The sequence below is a fragment of the Paroedura picta genome, chromosome 17 (assembly GCF_049243985.1).
Source record: "Paroedura picta isolate Pp20150507F chromosome 17, Ppicta_v3.0, whole genome shotgun sequence".
Taxonomy (NCBI): domain Eukaryota; kingdom Metazoa; phylum Chordata; class Lepidosauria; order Squamata; family Gekkonidae; genus Paroedura; species Paroedura picta.
Genome location: NC_135385.1, coordinates 8,623,531 through 8,646,638, shown reverse-complemented (window position 1 = coordinate 8,646,638; position 23,108 = coordinate 8,623,531). Strand labels below are relative to the sequence as shown.

The 23,108-nt window shown below is 52.6% G+C and overlaps 1 protein-coding gene across 2 annotated transcripts in view; it reads left to right on the top strand.

Annotated features, from left to right (window-relative positions):
* The first annotated feature begins 7,408 nt into the window (after nucleotides 1-7,408).
* MICALL2 (MICAL like 2) overlaps nucleotides 7,409-23,108 on the top strand; it is a 36,808-nt gene continuing 21,108 nt past the window's right edge. Inside the window, exons 1-8 of one of the 2 annotated variants that reach the window (XM_077316192.1) lie at nucleotides 7,860-7,997; nucleotides 12,967-13,203; nucleotides 14,849-14,897; nucleotides 17,125-17,266; nucleotides 19,437-19,627; nucleotides 20,580-20,701; nucleotides 20,892-21,914; nucleotides 22,680-22,924. In XM_077316192.1, coding sequence (XP_077172307.1) covers nucleotides 17,182-17,266; nucleotides 19,437-19,627; nucleotides 20,580-20,701; nucleotides 20,892-21,914; nucleotides 22,680-22,924 — 1,666 coding nt within the window. In that variant the 5' untranslated portion in view covers nucleotides 7,860-7,997; nucleotides 12,967-13,203; nucleotides 14,849-14,897; nucleotides 17,125-17,181. Of the gene's footprint in view, nucleotides 7,998-12,966; nucleotides 13,204-14,848; nucleotides 14,898-17,124; nucleotides 17,267-19,436; nucleotides 19,628-20,579; nucleotides 20,702-20,891; nucleotides 21,915-22,679; nucleotides 22,925-23,108 lie in introns of both variants that reach the window. The other variant, XM_077316191.1, reaches the window with a different exon arrangement.

Genomic DNA, 23,108 nt, shown 5'->3' with positions numbered 1-23,108 from the left:
CGTTTGCTCGTCTTTCCGGAAGCTCACCGATTCATCGCGTCGCTTTCTTCAGGAAACCGTTTGCCCACGGCGAGGGCCGGGGTCATGCCCAACCGGCCCTCCAAGGAATTAACCGGGTGTCCATCTCCGGCATGTTTGAAAACCCCCCTTTCGTCTTCCCCCGCTCCCCTCGCCCGCCTTCGCTATCAGCCGGCGAGGTTCCCATAACAAGAGATTGCAGCAACCTCTGGAGGAACACTAACCGTTTATAGTCGGCCGCGGCTGCTTCGGCGTGCGGCTTTAGTGGCCACAGCGGGCCCGAAATGAAATCCGAGGCTAATTCTGGAGGTGTTTCCCTGGGCGGCTTAAGAATGATGAATCTGGCGCGCCAGCCCGGCAGAGGGCTTTTCCTTCCCGCTGTATCAGCGACTGACCCAAAGTTGCAGCTTAGCGGCGTCCCTGCCCTGCCCTGCCGGAACGGAACTGGGCAAATCCCGCTCCTTCCCTTCCCCTGGCTGTGCCAGGAGGTCGTTGGACACAAAACGGCCTCTGCAGGGACTACAAACATGCTTGGGGGCAGACCTGAGCTGGTTTCCGTTGAGCAGGAACGTATTGTGCAAAAATTAAATAGGAAACGTGGCCTATTTCGCTGATCGAACGTGGGAGATTTGGATCAAAACGTCGGATGGATTTCCAGCTGTCAAAAGGACCAGCTTACGGCACCTGCAAAATCTGTTCAAAATCTCCATCAGCCGGTTTCGCCTTCCCAGGGACCTGCTCCCAAAGTGTGCGTGGATCGTTTCAAAATTCGGGGTCTGTACTGAGGTTTCCCCTTTGCAAGTTCATAGCAGGTCAAGCTGTGCTCTTGGCCCTTGAGAAACAGGAGGGGAAAAGGACCAGAAAATTGCCTCCACAGTGTGACACTCTAGGAAGTTACCCGTGTCTCTATGGTTTATATCAAAGAGACTTGGGGGGGATTCCGACGGTGTTTCCTGGAAGTGACATCACATCCTGTCAAAACTCCACCCTCCCCAGCACCACCCTGAAATCTCCTAGTACTTACAGAGGTGGAGCTGGCAAACAGTTTGCTACCACTGGTCTATCCCACTTGGCCTTCGCCCGATCCTTTCTAGCTCATATCCCACTAGCTAAAGGTGGTGGGGACTGAAGCAGAGGCCTCGCATGTGTGAATGACACTCCCGTTTCACAAAATGAGTCCTCCTTCCCTCTGAAAAGACAGGTTCGAGCCAAAATGGCTAATCTCACCTCCTGAAGCGGGAGAGAATTGCTGTCATGCTACACGAGACTAATTATTAGACAACGAGTTGTGCCCGCAAGCCCAGGTTCCTTCCTCTCCCCGAGGAGGCTGCCCGGCGCCCCTCTGCATGAGATAATGCTCTAGTCCCACGAGAGGTCAGGTAATTTGGCGGCTGCGCCGGTAATTGCCTCTCCCAATTGCTTCCGGTTCAGAATTAGCACGGGGGGCCTCTAGATAACCTGCCCAGCCTGGGTCTTTAACTGAAATTCATTTGTTCAATTTGAACAAAGCCCACGTCTTGCTTCCCCACAACCCCCATGAGGGCACACAGAGAGAATGAGAGAGTGAACTCTCTCACCGGTGCTCCTTTTGGCTGGCAGTTCCCGATGAAAGCCGCCTCCTCAATCTGCAATCTCTTTATTAGTGTAAAAACCAAAAGAGTAATTTTATTGCTATTACAGGCTGTTTGCCACTATTTGCATAATTGTGAAATGCTAATAGGACAATTAGCAATTATAGCTTAATAATTACGCCACCGCCGTAACTGTCCTATTGTATCATAATGGAATTCTTAATTCTTGCTCGGGTTTCCCCCCCCCCCCGCCCCCGTTCAGTAATCGGCCCCCTTAAGGGAGAAGGGACAGAGGTCAGGACCAACGCGAGGAGGAGACAGACAAATGGTCTGTCCTAGAAAAGAGACAAGCTACAATTTTGTTTGGCAATTCGGACAAAAATCTTCATGGCGATTCGGTGGTAGTGATTTACCACCAACTACAGCTATTTCCTGCACTCCCCCCCCCCCCCGCTGCCAAAAAAGCTCATAACATTTCCCCCTTCTTCTCTTCTCCCAGCTGCTTAAAGAATTATGGAGAGAGGAAACGACTTGGTAAAGAAGAAAGGAGAGAGAGAGATGGTCTTAACAGTCTAACTGGCTAACTGTTCTGGAAGGGAAAGCAGGGAGGAAATGAGCTCAAAGGAGCAGGAAGTTTCCAATGGAGCCAATCAGGAGACAGGTGGCTCTTTGAAAAACATCTGGAGGTTTCTGATTTTAACTTGCACTGAGAAGTAGTTTTTGCCGTTAGGGGGGCCAACAACTGGGCATAGAGGCCAAGGCTTTCCCTGCTCAGCAGATTTGGCCCTGCCTTGCCGTTATTTCCATTCCGCCGGACTTTGGCCCCGAATTATTGCCAGAGCACGGCGAGAATTGCTCCCGGGAATCGCTTGGAGGGACGACGTGTCCCAAGGGCTGTTTCACTTTGCAAGAGAGCCTGGAGCAAGCTGAACTGTGGGGAGGGTTCCCAACCTCCAGGCGGGGCCTGGCCATCTGCCGGAACTCGAAAGGATCTCCAGATTACAGGAGATGGTACCTTTGGAGGAGAGACTCTAAGGCATTTTGCCCCACTTCCCAAGATCCTGTCATCGCAAGACCTCCGGCCGCACCTAGAGGTCAACATCCCTCAATGTTCTTGGCTCAGCAAATCTGGAACAGGGAAATGTGTGAGGATTTGGGGACAGAGCCAGGGGAAGTTCGGCATTTGGGGGCAGGAGGACTTAAGCGGGGTCTAAGGCCACCGAGACCCCGTCTCTGGCGTCGCCAGGTTAGGAAGGGGAACAGATCTCTGCTATCTGGAAACTGAGCTGACATTCTGGGACATCGCCAGGCATTCACCTGGAGGCTGGCAACCCTATACCTCAGGCTTTCTGGCTGGGGTCCTTCCCATCCCCTGCGGCCTTCCACTTGCCAAGCCAAGCCTCTTCCACTGAGCCATGGTCCCTCTCGGCGGTCTCAGGTGGAGGTCTTCCTCACCGCCTCCTGCCTGGTCCTTTCAACTGGAGGTGGGGATTGAACCAGGGAACTTCTGCCTGCCAAGCAGTGGCTCTCCCACGGGGCCTCGGACACCTTCAGCTGTTTGCTGAAACTCAACCCAGCTCTGAACTCTGTGACGTCCCGGTTAATTCCTAGCACCGCTCTGAAGAGAAGCAGATGTCCGAAGCCTCCCGTCTCTCTCCGGAGGAAGCCAAGTTTCCTCCCTGTAATATATCCCCCATCATCCAGCTGACGTCCTGTTTATTATCCCGGTTGTAGCCCGACATATGCTAAACCCTTATTACAAGGGACTCCTATAAACAGCGCCTCGGATTAATAATGCATTTATCACGCAACTTTACTTTAGCATGAAATGATCTATAAAGGCGTAATAAATGTTTTATCATGTTTTTGTAGCCTGTTATAAATGATGGATGGGCGGGGGGTGGGGAGGGCGGGGGGGGAGCGCAATGCTATAGATGACCCATCAAATATTCATGCGGCATTGTTTGTGCCGCTCCTGGCGGGGAGCGCATTAATAATCAATCGGACGGAGAGGTACGGTGCGGCCGACACGGGCCCATTTGTAACGCCATCTATAATCCTTACCGTAAAGTAAATACATTGGCCGGTGGACCACGGACGGGCCGGCGGGAGAGGCGGTGAATTATTTGCAAGGGTGGTTATATATTAATGTATGTTATCCATATCAGGCCTGCGTAAGTGGCATTAATATATTATACGGTATATGTATTATTAATCCTTCCCAACCAATTTATAGGCAGCTGTTCTCGGAGAGGGAAGGCCTTGCCTCGGCCTTTTTCCGGGGCTCGGCCACCGGGATCCCGTCCTCCCCCTCCCTCCCCGGAGCGTGCTGGGCTTTCATAGAATCCTAGAATCATAGAGTTGGAAGGGGCCATAGAGGCCATCTAGTCCAACCCCCTGCTCAACGCAGGGTCAGCCCTAAGCATCCTAAAGCATCCAAGAAAAGTGTGTATCCAGCCTTTGCTTGAAGGCTGCCAGTGAGGGGGAGCTCACCACCTCCTTAGGCAGCCTATTCCACTGCTGAACTACTCTGACTGTGAATCTTTTTTTCCTGATATCTAGCCTATATCATTGTACTTGAAGTTTAAACCCATGACTGCGTGTCCTCTCCTCTGCAGCCAACAGAAACAGCATCCTGCCCTCCTCCAAGGGACAACCTTTCAAATACTTAAAGAGGGCTATCATGTTCCCTCTCAACCTCCTTTTCTCCAGGCTGAACATTCCCAAGTCCCTCAACCTGTCTTCATAGGGCTTGGTCCCTTGGGGTCGATTGGCACAAAGACTCTCCCTCTCTCTCCCCCTTGGCTAATTCTAGCTTTGCCTGGGCCAGCGTGTGCTCCATTGGTACATGCCGACCCAACGCATCCAATGTACATTCCCTGCGTTTGGCCAGAATATTAGAGTTTATCGTGTACACTGCGCCGTCGTTGCTGCTGGAAGTCACAGAGGGACCTGAAACGTAGGCCGGTCTTGGGTTATGTGAAGCGCCGGACATTGTCACCACGCTCGCTTTTGGGTTATAGGTGCTGGCTGTCGAGATCTTTTTGGGCAGATTCAGCGGCCTTCCCCTCCCGCCGGTGGTTTTCAGATTTGCTTCAGAGGCGCGTTCGTGTTGTTCGAAGTTTTACTTATTTTATTTGTTTTAGATTTATATGCCGCCCTTCCATACGGCTCTGGGCGGTGTATATAGAACATCATGTGACATATAACATGAGAGCATTGGACACTGCAACCAATATAACCAATATAACAATATATAAAACCGGACAGAGATAACAATCGTGACATGGCCACCAGAACAATATTTCACAGGGACAGGAATATCGACACAGATTTGGGTTGGTCAGATTCTTCAGACATGGGAGGGGGTGTCTGAGGGGTGTTTTGGGGCTAGTTGGCCTCAAGAAATTTGGGCGTTGCCCCGGGAGCTGACGCTAGGTTTTGGGGGTTTCTGGAGGGTCCTGGAAGGGTTTCCCGAATGGGGGGGAAGTTAATTAATTTTTTACATTTTTAAAAAAATGTGTTAAACATTTATCGGCAACGTGGCCGCATATGGTCATGTTGACCCACCTGCCCCTCCCGAAATGTCCAGTGGGGGAGGGAAGGGGAGGAGCCCCGGGTGGGCGTGTCCACAGCTCTGCTTCCCAACCATATTCTGCACAATCGCACCACTTCTGAATAATATTTCAGGGGTTCCTCAATAGTAAAGACGTTGAGAAAGGCTGGCTTATGGCTTAGAGCAGAAGGGCCCCAGTCTTTGGGGGCTGGTGGGCATGGGGAGGGCTCAGGCAGAGGGGGACGGGCTTGGCCACAAGATGGACGCTGCATGAGGCGGAGTCAATCACAACGTCACGCTCTACGAGCAATTCTTCGCCATCGTAGATGTTATGTGCTGTTTAACGGGGTGTCTTTTAAAACCAACGTCTTGTTGAAAAATATTTGTTTGTGCTGCAGTCAAAGCCACATTCAAAAAGAATCTGCACAGCCAATCGCATCTCCCGGGGCCGATTAAATTCAGGATAGAGGGTTTTAAAAGATCGGGAGGGACAATAGCCCAATGAAAAAGCGTCTGCTTAGCACGCAGAAGGTCCCAGGTTCAATCCCTGGCATCTCCAGTTAAGAGGACCAGGCAGGAGGGGATGGGGAAGACCTCAGTAGCTCAGTGGAAGAGCCTCTGCTGGGCATGCAGAAGGCCCCAGGTTCAATCCCCCCAACCTCCAGTGAAAAGGGCCAGGCAGGAGGGGATGGGGAAGACCTCAGTAGCTCAGTGGAAGAGCCTCTGCTTGGCATGCAGAAGGTCCCAGGTTCAATCCCCCCAACCTCCAGTTAAAAGGACCAGGCAGGAGGGGATGGGGAAGACCTCAGCCTGAGATTCCTGAGAGCAGCTGCCGGTCAGAGTAGGCAATTCTGACCTTGATGGACCCAGTTCGAGGCCGTTCCTCAGGGAGAATCTCCCCCTCAATTTCAACTGCGTTTCAGAGTGTGAAAGGAAGCAACAGACGAGATTAGTTTTCAAGCCTGGAAACCACAGCAAAGCGTGTTTTTGTTTTGTTCTTGTTTTAATCATCAACGAGATTCCTGGAAAAAGAGGAAGAGGAAGAAGATCGCAGACGGCTTTCCGCATGAGCCGCCGCCAAGGACCGAAACCAAATCCAGGTAACCTTTTCCCTTCGCTCCTTCAACGGGATCTCCCACGGTTTTTGGCCCCAAGTTCCCTGTTCGTGCCCCAATTCACAGCGGAACTTGGTTGGGAAGCTGTTTCGAAATCCTGGAAGCCAGCCTTCCTTAGGAAATAGCTGAGGCCTGCCCAGAACTGAAGCATATTTCTGATTCCGCACATCCCCGCTCCTGGCCTTGTGAGACGGCTTTGTAAAATAGGATCTTGCAGCTCAAACCAAACTGGGAGGACACAAACGTGCCCACAATATCCGTCAGGGGCGAGATCCATGCGAGTCAAAATGCCACCGTCACTTTTAGGGCAGTTCATGCTTATATGTGTTGCTCCAGGGTAGAATCAATGCTTGACATGCGGAAGGTCCCCGGTTCAATCCCTGACGTCTCAAGTGGAAAAGCTTAGGTGGGAGGAGATGGGGAAGACCTCCGTCTGAGACCCCGGAGAGCCCTGGAGAGGGGCTGTGGTTCAGCCGTAGGGCGTCTGCTTGGCATGCAGAAGGTCCCCGGTTCAACCCCTGGCATCCCAGTTCTCTCAGAGCTCTCCCAGCCTCAACTACCCCACCAGGGAGAGGAAAGGAAGGCAACTGTTGAGCAGCGAAAACAACGCTACTTTGTTTTGGAAACGGCTTCCTCTGCATTTGAAACACCACACACATTTAAAAAAAAAACAATTTAAAAAGGAAAGGTGAACGGCAAGCGTCCCCAAGGAAGGGACAGCTGCAATCCGGCGCCGAATCCTTGAGACAGGGAGCGAAAGAAGGACAAGTCCAGGCGCCAGGGAAGGTGGCCCAGTCCCCATGTTTGGATCCGAGGCCCTTCGGACGGCCGCGCAAGACCCCGTCCCCCCGCGCTGCTTTCCCCGCCACTGGCGCGCGTGTGGACGCTGGAACACGCGCATTTCAGCCCTTCTCTCTCCCTTCCCTCCAGGAAGGCGCTTTGCAGCTGCCCTGCCTCGGGGGTCTCCCTCCCTTGGACTGCGAGGGGTCGCCTGGCAGCCGGGGGAAGGGCCGTGGGAAGCGCCGGCCCTCTCCTCTCCCCTCCCCTCCCTTCCCTTCCCCTCCCCTCCTTTCCCGGCCTCCCGGCGGCAGTAGAGGCGGAGCGCGGCGCTGCCCGCCCTCCCTCCCTCCTGGGCTGCCGGCATTGGATCGCGGCGTCCCTCCCCGCCCGGCTCCTCCCCGGCCCTCCGGCCCTCGGCGTCCCCTCTTGCGCTTCCTGGAGGAGCTGGGGGGCGGCCGGGACCGGCGCTCTTGCCCTCCCGGGGGCGGCTTGCGCGCGATCCTCGCGGGGAAGGGGCGCGCCTCGTTGCGCCCGTCGGAGCGGCTCGGCCCCGGCTCTGCTGGCGGAGACCCCCAACCCCCTTCCCGCCTTTCCCCGCCGGACCCACCGGCGAGTCTCGCCCCGCCCGGCTGCGCGGCAACCTAGGCACGTGTGGATGGCCGGGGACGCGGGTCGAGGATGTGGAGGAGGATGAGGATCGCGCCGGGCGCCGTCTGGGGCGGGCGCCGCCTGCGCTGAAGGGCTACCAGGCGCCGCTGTCGGCCCCCTCCGTCCTCGGGCTCCCTCCCTCCCTCCCTCCCCCCCTGCGCCCGTCATGGCGGCGATCCAAGCCCTGCAGCAGTGGTGCCGGCAGCAGTGCGAGGGCTACCGAGACGTGCGCATCGCCAACATGACCACCTCCTTCCGCGACGGCCTCGCCTTCTGCGCCATCCTCCATCGCCACCGGCCGGACCTCATGTGAGTGCCCGCTCGCCCGGCAGGGTAGGACAAGGCTGGGGAGGGAGGCGCTGTCCAAAGCCCGGCCGCCGGCGGTCCGCCTCGACCCCCGGCATCATGTCCCGTTGGAAGGGCCGGGAGGGAAAGACCCCCGCCAGGTACCCTGGAGAGGGACTCTGGCTCCGCAGCAGAGCTTCAGCTTGGCGGGCAGAAGGTCCCTGGTTCGATCCCCGGCGCCTCCAGTTCAGAGACCCTGTGGAGAGCCATGGAGGGGGGGGGGTGTGACTCAGTGGGAGGGGAGAGCCTCTGCTTGGCCTGCAGAAGGTCCCCGGTTCGATCCCCACCCGCCTCTGTTGTTACCTGCCACCCTCTCTGGTTAAAAGGACTGAGAAGGAGATGATGCAGGAGACCTGGGTGGACCTTGGGAAGTTCAGTGGCAGGCAGTTACATGGGGAGAGGGACACGGGCTCAGTGGCAGGGCCTGGTGGGCATGCAGAAGGTCCTTGGTTCCGTCTCAGGGGGAGATTGGCACACGGAAGGTCCCCGTCCCCCTCCCAAGTTCGATCCACATCGGTAAGGGCCAGGCTGTTGGCGACGAGGGAGACCCCAAGACCCTAGAAAGCAGTGACCAGTTAACACAAAGTGGTAGCCCTTTCCTGGTCAGAAGTGCGTTTTAGCACTCTGCATGCAGAAGGTCCCTGGTTCGATCCCCACCATCTGCAGGAGATCGTGTGGCCAGGATACGAACCCATGTCTTTAGGAACACAGTATCAGTCCTGGAGACCCAGATTTGAATTCTGACTTTACGAACCAGCTCTCCTTCTTGAAGCTGATATGGTTTTAAAGGTCAACGCTTATATTTTTGTAGGAAATATTAAACTGTCGTTAGCCACCACGAGACCACCGTTGGAGAGGGGCGGCCTAGAAATATAAAAATGAATATAAATAAATTCAGGTTGGGCTTTTCAGAAAACATGTGCAAAAGGGTGAGGGGCAGTTCCTGAAGTCTCTTTCTGAGCTGCATCATTTCTGACTGCACAGTGGAAGCCATTCCGGCATATTTTCCCCAAGTCCCTGCAAGCAGAAGACTAGCGGGTCAGGGGAAAGGAGGATCGCCTTGAGCTGCTACTCTTTTTAGTGCAGATTTTATCATCTTGCACGGAGGGGAGGTTCAGTCATTCCGGCCTGGAATGGAACAGCTCAGGTACAGATCTGTGGTGAGAACACCTCCCAACTATCTGTCACTTGGGTGACCCCCCTCAACCACCCCAGGTTGCTTCCCTGCAGTGAGAAGGATGCTTCCAACTATACCCTAAGCACCTCCCTGACCTGGGGGGACCGTCTAGCACGAGAGAGCCGTTCGGTCACGGACACCAGGGCTACTCAGCTGTCATGCGCTCCTTCCCTGGGGTGAGTCACATGGAAGGAAATGACACAGGGGTCCCTATGCCTTGCTGCACGGACCCAGGACAGATTAGGTCATGGAAGTTGTGGCTTTTGAAGTTGCATGTGTGTGTGTGCGTACGTGGGGGGTGGGTGGGGGGGGATGTCATCAGATATTTTGAGAAGTTACGCCACGAGCCTTAGCTGGGCCTTCCCTCCTTTCAGAAGCGAGTTCGAGGATCTTTCAGCAGAGCTGTGGCAAGTCCGTTGAGAATAAAGATTTCTGTGCTCGTTTGGGTGGTGGTGGTGGTGGGGCCTGTGTTTTGCCTGCCTGTTATCCTAGAGCCAGCTTGGAGTCGCGGTTAGATTCCCTGCTCCTCCACATGCAGCCAGCTGGGTGACCTTGAGCCAGTCACAGCCCTGTTACTGCTCTTCTCATGGAGCAGTTCTCTCAGGGCTTTCTCAACCCCACCCCATGTTGTGGATAGAGGACGGGAAGGCGATCGGAAGCCACTTTGAGGCTCCTTCGGGCAGGGAAAAGCAGGGTATAAAAACCAGCTCTTCTTTGACTTCTTCTTCTTGTTGTCAAATATAAATAGTAGGATGTCCATCTGTTGGGAGGTCCATCTCATGGTCGAAGGGGTCTTATGGGAGGCAAGGAAAACCCGCAGTGTCCCCTCGGGAACCCACAAGAACAAACGGCTCCCAAATTATCGTCCTTCCACATATAGGCTAAATAATGCCGTTTCAATCCATCCTGCCACCCATTTGCAAGTAGATTTCTGCCCTTTCACGCAGTGAAATCCGGGGGCAAAGTGCATTGAAGTGGCCGGAGCTCACGACCCCCGAGAGCTTTTTCGGAAACAGCAATGAAAGAAGAACCTTTTGTCACGACTCCGTAAGGGTTTTGGGAGAAGCAAGCGAGCTTGTTTCGATTTTTGGATGGACTGGCCACTGTGTCGGTCTCTGTCACCGAGAAACTCCTTTTCTGGCTCTTCCTAGCAACTCTTCCATGACAGCCTCCCTTTCTGCTTGCGGGCCGTTCCCCGCAGGGTTGTTTGAAGCGTTGTGCTCCTTCTCGAGGCTCAGCAAGAAAGGGGGAGGACAAAGCAAGAAAGATGCCCGTTCGATCCCTGGGGGATGGCGGAGTTGAGAGCGAGGGTGCTGTGGGGTGGGCCGGGCCCTGAATTCCCATGTAAGGGCGTGAGAGGACTAGACATCTAAGATCGGGACAAGCTGTGGGTGGCAGAGAAACTATTTCGGTCGGAGCGAATCTGTGGCAGGTCCCAAAAGACGCCGGTTTCTGGGTAGGTCATGACGGTCAGGGGTGGCCAAAGATGTCCATGGACTACACTAACCATGAGCCCCTGCCAGCAGTTTGGCCACCCCCGGCCGTGGGGAACAGGATGTCGGTGCCTGGACCGGGGAATAGCTGGTTCTGTGCCAACTGGGGCCAACCCCTCTGGCATTACCATGGGAGTCTGGCTCAGGCCCAGGAGGTGATTCTGGCCGGTTTCCCAGGGTTGGGAATAGCCGGGGGCCAGTCAAGGCCTGAATTATTTTCACACCCTTCTCTCTGTGGCGCCCCAAGCCGGCACTTAAGTGCCTCGGCCGGAAAACCCGCCCTAAGAAAGCATAATGAATAGCGAAATCAGAGCTGCTAAGTACTTAATTAATTTATTTATATTTGTATACCGCCGCTCTCCAAAGTCTCGCGGCGGTTTACACAATCCGTAAGTACAATATAAGACCCATAAAACCCCTAAAAACATCATTAAAACACAACATACCATATCAGGATGGCGGGTAGTAAATATATATCCCACTCTCCTCCCCCTCCGTTCAGGACGGGGCCAGCTCTCTCTGTCTGGGTCGCCAGCTCCGGCTTGGGAAGTCCCTGGAGAATTTGGGGGTAGAGCTAAGAGTGGGCGGGATTAGGGGCAGGGAGGGACCTCAGTGGAGTATAATGCTAGGGAGACCCCCCCCCCCATCTAAAGCAGCCAGTTTTGCCTGGAGATGAGCTACAATCCCGGGAAACTGGCATCCCTAATATGAATGTTTGAAAACGAAAAATTCGTCAAAGTTTAAAATTGTGAGTGTGCGTGTTTTCGAAATAGTATATATTATTATTGCCCCTTGTTGGTCATCTGGGAAACCATCAGTTTTGTATGCGAAACTACCACAGTAATAGTATAGTAACAGCATAATTTAGTAATAGTTTGTATTATAGTTTGTATTATCTCTCCAGGTGCCGTTAGAATACCTTTTAGCCGCTGGCAGGGGCTCATGGTAATTGTAGTCCATGGGCATCTGGAGAGCCACAATCTGGCCACCCCTGAGCCTCCGGGGAGGACGGTATATAAATATAATAAATAAATAAATAAATAAATAAATAAATAAAATAAATAGTAATAGCATCGTGTGAAAGTTAAGCTCATCTTGATGATTTGCGTCATTTGATAGACTTAAATCTTCACCGTTGTGTGCTCCATATAATCAACACATACACTTTGATATTATTTTATTTAGCGCCACCCTGGAATCATTATCCGAAAACCATCCCTGCCGAGTGGGGCAGTTGTCCTCTTTTTGTACAGTGGGTGGAAAGAGGCAGCTCTCTGGGGTCAGGGGAAGCCGAAGCAACCCAGATGTCGATACAGAGTCAGTACGTGGCAGGATCAGTCCCGAGTGACGTCTTAGACTTCCGGTACATTTTGCCCGCCCCTTCTTTAGATCAACAAAGCAATGTTTGAGGAGGAAATTCTTTCTTGCTGTCATGGAAAGGAAGGTGGGGAGGCTATGAATCTTGAACGCAAAGCATCTTCAGCTTTGCCTGACCCGGGTCCCACTTTTGACCCCGTTTCAACATAAGACTCCCGGTTCCTGTTTTTTTTTTGTCTTTACTATACGTCTCTGTCTTTCTCTCCTCTCCCCCGTAGAATCGCGAATTCTCTGCCGATAACAGCTCACTGGGCGACCTCAGGCCCACCGTCCCCGCCAAAACTACCTCGCAGGGTTGTTGGGAAGGTAAAATGGAGGCTAGGGGAAGGAAGCACGCTGGGGCGGGTCTCCCTTTTGGAGAAAGGCAAAGGGAAAATGCTATTAGGAATATCTGAAGAGTCCTGCTGGGTCAGACTGGTGAGGGCCCATCTAGTCCCTTCTGTCTCACCCAGGGGCCAACCAGTTCCTCTGGAGGGCCAACAACAGGGCAGAGGGGCCCAAGCCCCTTCCCTGTTCCCCACTTCTCCTCCGGGGCTTGTCCGTGCTCCCCTCGCCTTTGTTTCCTTCCCGGAAGGCCAGTGAAGCCACCATTTGGACGGCTAAATCTAAAGCAAACATTTGCTCAAAAAAGAAGGAAACGTTTGATTCTTCTTTCACAGCCTTCCTTGCTTGGACTTGTTTTGGGACGGGCTGGCTGTTCGCCCGAGGCCTTTGGTGGCAAGCCGACAGAAGGGGGCAGTTGGCGATGGGGGGAAGGAGTGGGGATGTTATTCTGCTACGATCGATACTTTTAAAAGGTTGTCTCTGGAATTTGGTGGCTTTCTTGGTCTGGAAAATCCATTCCCCACTGTATCTCTCTCTCTCTCTTTCTCTGTCTCTCTCTTAGGGAGTTCTTCCAGAGCTTCCCTCCCACTTTACATCCTTGAATTTCTCCTCTGACCTCCTTCCTCCAACGCCTACAGCTACAGAACCGCTCTGCCGACCTGCTGCTAAAGAAAGAAATTCTCTGATCTACTGGTTTCCTCTCCCCTTATTTGACAAAGTCTGGTTCTTGCTCAATTACTTTCTGGACTTGCCTCGGTTCACCTTTGCCCAAATGCTGACAGCTGGAGAAAGCGTCAAGGTAATATGAACTCTGTAGCCTAGAGCTGCAGCTTCCTACGCTAAGTAGCCTGTCCTGTATTTTTACAGCTGATGGGTGTGTCGAGAGGGACAGCAGAATTGTGTTCCACCCATAGGATCATAGAATCACAGAGTTGGGAGGGACCTCCAGGGTCATCTAGTCCAACCCCCTGCACAATGCAGGACACTCACTACTACCTGCCCGTCCATAGTGACCCCAATTTCATGCCCTGCTGAGTCCTCCCCACACACCAAAAATCTCCAGAATCCAGCCTGGCCTGGAGGAAATTCACACACCATCCCACAGTGACGGCCAACAATTCCCTGGGTAGGCGAGGAAGGGCCACAAGAGACAAACACTGGCCCATTCCTTCCGGCCCACCTAAGTTCATAAAATCACCCGTTTCTTTTGGTTCCCTTGCTCAGTCTGGTGCTGTGCAGGTGACCCTTTTCTTTTTCAATAAGCACTTTGCAACTTTGAGTAGTTCAGTGTGTCAGCATTCCAGAGGTGACCACAGACTCAAAAAAGTTGAGGTCCCCCTACTCTAGGGGTGGGGGGGACACAGATTCAAGACCGTACGCTCCTTGGGCCAGCCGCTTCCTCCCCGCTCTCTCCTCCTCTCTTTCTCCCATCTTAACCTGTCTTGCTGGTTTGTTCCTCACTCTGCTCAACTGCCAGTTTGTAAGGATCAAAGGCACAACCCAGGTTTGGGTACACCTGCCACCTACAGCGTGGTATAAGTCTTAATTTTGGAGCAGTGCCCATCGCAAGAGGGAGTGCATGTGATGCAAAATTCCTCCTTCCTGGTGCATGTTTATTTAACAACGATAGGTTGGGCTTATGGGAGACGGCAGCCAGGGGGGAGTTGAGCTAGGCTCCGCCCACCCCGCCGGACAGGAGAAACTCAACAGGTGTAGCTTCCCCCCACCCTGTGGAGGCTGTGCTTTCGGGAACCAGCCAGAGGCAGGTGTACCCTCTCACTCGCTGCCGTGCCACTGGGTTTAATTGTTTCAAGCTGGGATGCTGGCCAGACAGGATCCTTCCTGGATCAAGGAAGTGTTGGTTCTTATTACAAGCTTCAAAGTCCGTGGAGGAAACACTGATCCCTGGGAACAGGAGGCCATGCGGTTTGCAGTGAAATGAAACTCAACCTGGCCCAAAAGTCAAGGGCGCAAGAAGGCGTCCCTGGCTACGGCCTCCTTGCTCCCTCCCAGAAATCCAGCCATTCCGTTCTGCTCTGGACCTGTTTGCATTATGCACTGCTACCTTTGTTATTGTGTGATGTTAAGGTTGTTGTCCTTGTGAAAAGCTGAGTTCCGTGGACTGTTCTCTACGTTTTATGCAAACGGCCCTGAGCCTCAGAAATGAAGTAAATACATAAAATAAGCCGCAGGCTGCATCGTCAACTTTGGGTAGGCAGGGTCGAAGCAGGGTTCCCACGACTTATTTTGTTTATCTGCTTCGTTTCTGGCCCACTCTTCTTCCTGGCAGAGAGCCAAAGTAGCTCACCTCCTTCTCCTCTCCTCTATTTAACCTTCACAACTATCCTGTCAGGTAGGTCGGCCTTAACTTTGATTTGAAACAGTCCCATGGGATGCAGTTGTGCTTTGCTAAAAGTTTTCTTTGTTTTGTTTTTGCGCTGCAGCAACTTCAACACCCTGCATAAAGAAAACGTCTTTGAAAACAACCAATTGGTAAGAGGTTTAGGATTCCTGTTCTTGTTCTTCTGTGCCCCAAAATCTCTCTCTGTCTCTCTCTCTGTCTCTGTCTCTTTGTTTCTTTCTCTCTGTTTCTGTCTCTGTCTCTGTTTCTGTCTCTGTCTCTTTCTCTCTATGTCTTTCTCTGTCTCTGTTTCTTTCTTACTCTCTTTCTCTCTGTCTCTCTGTCTTTCTGTCTCTCTCTCTCTGTCTCTTTCTCTCTGTCTCTCCGTCTCTGTCTCTTTCTTTCTCTCTCACTGTCTCTGTCTCTCTCTCTCTCAATTGCTGCAGGCTCCTTTGGCCTGGGTGGATTAGATCAGAACAAGCATACATTTAAACTCAGAACTGCATAAGATTATCACGCTTAACTTCCTTGACGCATTCTTCAGGCAGCCGATTAACCGGCTGTACCGTCCGTGTTGGATTTGGTAACAGCCCCCAGTTGTGTACCTCTTTAATGGCATTTTGGGCCACGTTTGAAAGACTGTTGATATCTCGGAACTTAAACTGAATCGATTAAACGCAGGAGGCGTGCCCCTTTCTGTCCATGCCTGAGCTCTGGAAAACCAGTTTTACGAGTTTTCAGGCCTGGTCAAGGGACTGGGGTAAAAGCTGGTGGTGCAGAGGTATATTGGCTAATACCTGTGATGTCATCCACACAAGGACACACTCTTAGCGCCCTTTCAGCCCCACCGACCTCACAGGGCGTCTGTTGTGAGGAGAGGGAGGGAAAAGGGGGTTTGTCAGCCACTTCAGGACTCCTCTGGGTAGCAAAAAGCGGGGGATGAAAACCCAGCTCTTCTTCTTCTTGCATCGTGGCGTTTCTGAGCAGGGCTTTGTTTTTTGGGGGGAGGGGAGAACAAGGCCGCAGCTGTTTCCCCCAAGCTCAGACCACCCGTGCAGCCTGGCCGGGATGAGGACTTGCAGAATGGAATGTCCCTCCCTCCCTCCCTGTGTTAAAAGACAGAAAGCAGATTTCTCTGGCTGCAGACCTGGGATCCGTTTCGGTCCTCCCCTCCCGCAGCTCAGAGTTAAAATCTGCAGCCCCCTCTGCTGAAAGATCTTTTGGGAAGACCAGCCGGCTAGATCAGCCCTTGGATAGCCAATTGGCGGTGGAGAAACCCTGCTTTGGAATCAGGCAGCCCCCCCCTCCACACACACACACACACACACACACACACACCATTTGTTGTTCGATGCCAGGAAGGAGCCTTGTGCAGAACTAGAACTCCTTCCCTTCCTCAAGCGAGACAATTCAGGACTTCTCCGTGAGGCAAAACGACAAACGACAACCCTGCGAGACAGGTTACGCCAGAGGCAAGCGACTGACCGGCCCAAGGTTGCCCAGCTGAAGGCAGGATTTGAATTCGGAACATCCCCCGGTCCAACTCGGACCAGGACCCCGGCTAATGTGCTGGATCCCTTGTGCGCTTTGTAATGCTGGAGGGACAGCTTAGCTTTCTGGAGTGAATCCACTTTGCTCCTGAACTTGCCTGCCAAGGCAGTGGACTGGTTGGTTTTGTCTCTATTCCTGAAGGATTTTGCTCCAGGTCTCAGTTTGTTTTCCGTTCGGCCATTGTTCAAACACAGTGGCTGCCCCCCCTGTGCTCCAGTTCGTCTCAAGAGCCTCTTCCAATGTTTCTGGGGGGGGAAATGCTGTCCATTTCCCACAACTTGCCTTATAAGGCCTTAAAATGTGCGGAGAAATTTGTTGTCTGACTAACAGCCAAAACGGAGAAGGGGGGAGAACCCCTTTCTCGGGCTGGGTTTGCAGGGCGGGAAAGACAGAACTAAAAAGCCTGCCCAAACTTGAACTGTCCCTTTTTGGGGTTATGTATAAACATCATGGGGTCAAGTCAGCAGAGACTTGGGGTGTCTAGAGCAGGGGTAGTCGAACTGCGGCCCTGCAGATGTCCATGGACTACAGTTCCCATGAGCCCCTGCCGCTGGCAGGGGCTCATGGGAACTGTAGTCCATGGACATCTGCAGGGCCGCAGTTTGACTACCCCTGCAGTCTAGAGCTACTGTCTTACGCTTGCATGCTCTTGTGGGCTTTTTAAAAATCACATATTTTATTTATTCAGAAAGATACAAAAAAAATAAGTGCCATTTATACCTATAGACTACAACCACTACTTCCCGCTTTGGCGGGAAAAGACGGAAGCATCCCTGGTTCCGCCTCTTTTTCCGGTGACTCCCGCTTTCTTCTCTCCGTGTTCCGCAGGCGTTCCAGGTGGCGGAGAAGGAGCTGGGCATCCCGGCCTTGCTGGACGCGGAGGACATGGTGGCCTTGAAAGTCCCGGACCGATTAAGCATCCTCACCTACGTCTCCCAGTATTACAACTATTTTCACGGACGGTCTCCGAGTAAGTGCCTTTGTTCTACCGCCTCTTTTTGCCCTTCTGGCAAGGAGATTTTTTACGCCTCCGCTTCAGCAGGAGCCGACCCGCCTTTTTTAAAAGGCCGAGGCGAATACAGGAAGGCTGCCGCTAGGAATGGAGCTTCCAGATTCAGCAGCAGGCTACCTGCAAGCGTTCAGGAAGAGCGACAGGCCTGGTCACGCTTTGTCATACCCTCTTTGGGGAGTGTTATTTATTTTTTGGATTTTTATACCACCGATTTCAGGGTTACCGATTCGGGGCGGTTCACAACAGGTGAACGTGTTTTCCCGAGTCCGTTTCTCCCCCCCTCCCCCCGCTTTTATGGGTTTTGTCAAGATGAGTCTTCTGCTAAAAACATCCTTCGCCGTTTCTGCCATTCCATGAGCAAAAAGGATTTGCAAGATGCTGGACCAAAATGACCCAGTGAGGCCTAGAAACTTGGTGCTCCCAAGTAAAACGTAAGCTGAGGATCTTAATGCAGTTACATTTTAACTTGATTGCCTTCAGGAAAGAAGTGGATGCAAACATAGAAGAACTGCTTTTTTGTACCCCACTTTTCCCTGGCCGACATTCTCCTCCCCTTCCTCTCTGAGAGGACTCTGAGAGAACTGTGGCCGGCTCTCAGACAGCGACCCCAAGCGGGCTTTCATCTGCCGCCTCGTGCTTGCGTTTCTTGCACAGAGGCGCTTCTGTCCTTCCTGCTGGGGTGACGCCATGTCCCCTGTCTCTCTGCCACAACCCGCTGCCTCCTGAGTCATTCCAGAGAGGCCCCGACGAAAGCTTCCGGCTTGGTGGCATTTCGGCGGAGCGGTTTGGGATCCCAGCCAGCCGGGCTTCTCCCCTCCCCTCCCCTCCCCTCCCCTCCCCTCCCCTCCCCTCCCCTCCCCTCCCCTCCCCTCCCCTCCCTCCCCTCCCCTCCCCTCCCCTCCCCTCCCCAAGGGAGCCATCCCTGCCCCATCGGAGCCCGTCTCCTCCAAATGTTTCCAGCAGCCTTGATGTTTCCAGGACCCCAGCCTGCCTGCCAGGAATTTGCCCTCTGACCTGCGGGGAGGGTGGCTTCTTGGCTTCCAGGCCCTGTCCAGAGCAGCAGCTTCCGTCCAGGCGTTTGCAGGCTGCCGACTCACTGGGAAATAGTCGATGTTTATGGCGGCCGAACAGCTGGCCCAAAGGCCACCCCTTGGCCTGACGTTTGCAAATCCGCCTCTAGGTCGTTCTGGGCTCTCATGCTGCTGAGCCAAGCAGTGCGTGGGACGTGCTGATTGCATTTTCCTTCACGGTGGTTCCTTTGCTTTTGTGTGCCTTTAATGGGGTCACCGATCCCCCGGTGCAGCCTGGAGATCTAGAGGAAAAACACCAAAGGATCTCTGGTTTGCACAAGAGCAGATGCTGGGGATTTAACTCTGGCCTGGGGCAGAATGAGCTTTTTTTTTGTTACCATGGCAGTTCAGTGTGGGATTCTTGGTTTATGTGCCCCCATCCTGAGAGCTGGTTTGGCGTCGTGGTTAAGAGCGGCAGACTCTAATCTGGAGAACCGGGTTCAATTCCGCGCTCCTCCCTCACATGCAGCCAACTGGGTGGCCTTGGGCCAATCACGGTTGTCTCAGAGCTGTTCTCCGAGAGTAGTTCTCTCAGGGCTCTCTCAGCCCCACCTACCTCACAGGGTGTCTGTTGTGGGGAGAGGAAGGGAAGGTGACTGGAAGCCACTTTGAGGTCCCTTCTTCTTCAGAAATAATTTGTCACCATTATTTGGAGCTTCTCTTTGTGGATCATAAACGATTTACTTGACCTGAAAAAAATATCGTGTGCTGATATAGTCCTAATTTTATGCGTGGGAGAGTACAGATTTGACCACTGTAGAAGGTCCTCACTGTAGCCCTTATTGTGATTCCCTTGAATTGGACGCCCAACTTCGTCTTGTTCCTGTATGCTAGGATTTGAGTTTTTAATGGCGTCTTCGCATTGATTTACTTTCTTCCCTCATTTCTACCCTGCGTTTCTTCCCAGCACAGAGCCCCCCCCCCCGTCCCGCATACGTTGTTCTCCTCACCTCTGTTTTGTCTTCAAAACAACAACCCTGTGAGGGAGACCAGTCGGAGAGCGTGGGACCGGACTGAAAAATGTTTCCTCAACTATTTCTGTGTCCCTTCTTCCCTAGTTGGAGGCATGTCTGGAGTGAAACGCCCCTCTTCCCACCCTGTTGAGGAGCCGAAGGAGAAGAAGTCCGTTTCGGAACCAGCCGGTCCGGCTCCCACTAAACCTCCTCGACTCCACTTGCTCCCTGAACCCAAGGGGAACCTGGCCCCACAGGAACGAAATTTGGTGAAAGAAAACCCACCCGTGACTGGGGTAAACAACCTCCATTTTCTCTGGCAAGATCCGGGCCCTGGCACTGAATTAACTGGCCCTCGTCCGTTATGGGGCATGGGATTTATTAGGATTGCTAAGAGAAATTCTCTTTATTCCTCTTCACCCAGTTTCTCCTTGAAATCCCACAATCTTTTTCCTTTCACTCTTTTTTTAAAAATGAATTTGGAGTCAGTTTCTAATCAATTCCATTTAGAGCAAATGAGACATTCAAGGAGAGGAAGGGGCAGGAAGGGAGGTCTGCAAAAAAATAAATAAATCAGAATTTCACTCTGTTGTTCAGATACTCAAAGGCAGGCTCTGTCTTCCCAGACCTTCCTGTCCCCTGATTCAAGCACCACCTTGTGATGTGTAAAGCAACCACAAGGACTAAAGATAACAGAAAGGTTTGCCTCGATTTCCCTTCAAAGAGAAATCAAAGAGAATTTCTCTCCAAAGAGGAATCAAAGAGAATTTCTCTTCAAAGAGGAATCAAAAAGAAACCCTTCTCTTAAAAGGAGAAAAAGAATATACAAAGAATCAATGGCTATGTTTAAGAAAATTAATTTTGAAAAACGAAATCCCTCTCCCCGTAATAATTGTAGCATTTATATCCCTGCATGCCTAATAACTGAGCTTTAAAAAAAAAAATCTTGTAAGAGCCCTTCAGGAAACGTACAGCATCTTGACTAAAAACAGGAACGTTCTAATATCCACAGTGTCCTCTGTTTGGCATGCTGAAGGTCCCAAGTTCAATCCCCGGCATCATCTCCAGTTAAAAGAACAAGGGAGGAGGGGATTGGAAAGACCCCTGCCTGAGATTTTGGAAAACAGCTGCCTTTCTGAGTAGACAATACTGTCGGGACAAAGCCCTGATCCAGTCGAGAGGAAATTCACAAGTCATGCGAAGCTAGCAGGACTCTAATACGTTTTATTTTATTGCTGCCTTTCCCAGAGACGGATCTTGGTGGAGACCAGCAATACTCGGAGTAGTGACTGCGCCGCCTGTGGCAATCATGTGCACCTGGTCCAGCGCCACCTAGTGGACGGGAAGCTCTATCACAGGAACTGCTTCAGGTACTGATTCCTGGTTGGGGTCTTAACCGGGTCACGGGCTTTGCCATTGGTAGTCCTCTATCATGGATGCCTCTTCTCTGCTTCCGGTTTGGGAGACGATGATTGATATTGGGCAAAGCCTGCCTTGAGCGGGAACGGGTGGGATGGGGTGACTGATCAGTGACCTTTGAACCCTGTCGTTTCCACTCAGGTGCAAACAGTGTTCCAACACGCTCACCTCTGGGGCCTACAGAGTTGGGACCGAGCCAGGCACGCTCATCTGCACCAGACACGAAGAGCCGAATCACCTCCGTGTTCCCCCGTCTTCGAAGGCCGTCAGTGGAGAGAACCAACCTACTGGTACCACATCGGCCTCCGGGATCCATTTGACAGGGCTGGAATCCAAAAAGCCAAACCAGGAACCTGAGAAAACAAACCAAGTGCTCCGGAATAGCGGCTTTGCCAAGCCGTGGGAACCATCCTATCTGGGAACCAATAAATCCGGCTCTGTTTCCATCAGCCCTATTTCGCGTCGCACTGATCCCGTTGCGGCTAAAATGGACAGTTCTCAAGCTAGCATTACAACAGCCCCTTCTCACTCGATATCATCACCTGCCAAGACGCAGCCATGGGAACCTTCCTATCTGGGAACCAATAAATCCGGCTCTGTTTCCACCAGCCCTATTTCGCGTCGCACCAATCCCGTTGGGGGTAAAACGGACCATCCGGGAGCTAGCGTCATGCCAGCCTCTTCTCACCAGACAACATCATCCACCAAATCACAGCCCTGGGAACCTTCCTATCTGGGAACAAATAAATCTGGTTGCGTTTCCACCAGCCCTATTTCGTGTCGCACCGATCCCATTGGGGGTAAAACGGACCGACCTGAAGTTGTCACCACACCAGCCCCTTCTCATTGGACTGCATCATCCGCCAAGACTCAGCAGGCCCGGGAAAGTTTCTTCCAGTCTGGTTCAGGGTCTTCTGGAGTTTCAGGGTCTTCTGGACTTTCTGTGAACAAAGTGGAACCTGTGAAAAATCACACCTCTCCTTTTAAGGGTCTGGAAATACCTGGGAAGACTTTGTTTTCAGGAGCCAGCACATCGGGGATCAATCCAGGTAGCAGCGAGAAGGACCGAGCACGAAGCATTCTCATGCACGCATTACCTGGGCCTTCGACAACTGGACACAGAGGTTCTCCTGGAGCTCTGACTGGATCGACGGGGTCCAGTGGGTAAGTGCTTGGCTGAAAAGGAAGGAGATTTGGGTTCTGTGCATCTGTAAATTCTACAACCTGTATCTGAAATCCTTCAGCTGGGAAACAGGGAATAGGGCCAAGAACTTCCCCTGATAAGAGCTTCAGAAGAACCTGTGTGGATCAGGACAGTGAAGGTCCATCTAGTCCAGCATCCCATCTCCCACAGTTGCCAACAAGTTCCTCTGGAGGGCCAGTAACATGTCACAAAGGCCAAAGCCTTCCATTGAGGTTGTCTCCTGTCTCTGGGATTTTGAGGTTTAGTGCCTCTGAATGTGGAGGCTCCCCTCAGCCACCATAGCTCATTGCGCTTGGTAGACCTATCCTCCACAAATCCATCTCGTCCCCTTTTCAAGCTGTTTATTCCTGCGGCCATCACTAAATGCTCTGGCAGCAAATCTTACATTGGGATCACTTTCTGTGTAAAGTGGTACTTCCTTTGGTCTGCCCTGAACCTACTGCCCATCATTGGATACCGTGGAGTTCTAACCTGTGGGCACAAGGAGAAAAAGTTATCTTGGTCAACTCTCTCCACCTCAGGCATCATTTTCTAAACCTCTTTCATGTCCCCCGTTCCCCCTAGTTGTCCCTTTTCTAAACCAAAAAGTCCCTGGTTCTTCAGGCATTCCTCATTGGGAAGGAGCACAGACTGATGCAGTTGGTAATGGAGCATGCACAGAAGTCTGGGGGTGCCCTTTCTGGATCCAAATTGAGCCATTAAATCTCTTCTCTCTGCAAGAGCAGGTCATCACCCGCCACCTCTGGTTTTCGAAGCCTGGAGCCAAAGGACATCCCTGATATCTCAAAGTCCCCTGGAGGGCCGGGCAGCTCAGGAAAACCGGGGCAACCACCGCCGAGGTCCACCGCCCCAAATTCGCCCAAGGGCCCGCACTACACCGCGGGAACGGCCAACGGGAACCCTGCCAAGGATCAGCCCATTAGCAGACCTGCGGAAGCCGGACTTACAGCGAATCGGAAGGTCTCCAAAGGTAAGATTTAGTAATTAGCATCTGGAATTAAATCGGGCCCTTTTGCACCTTGCATGAATTATGCATACGAGCCCATTTGCATAAATGTCGTTAATTTGTGCAGCCGGCTCCACTTATGTGAGTCGCGAGGAAGGGAAATGGCTCTTTCTTGGGTCAGAACGAGCATTTGCAGGGGCAATCCTCC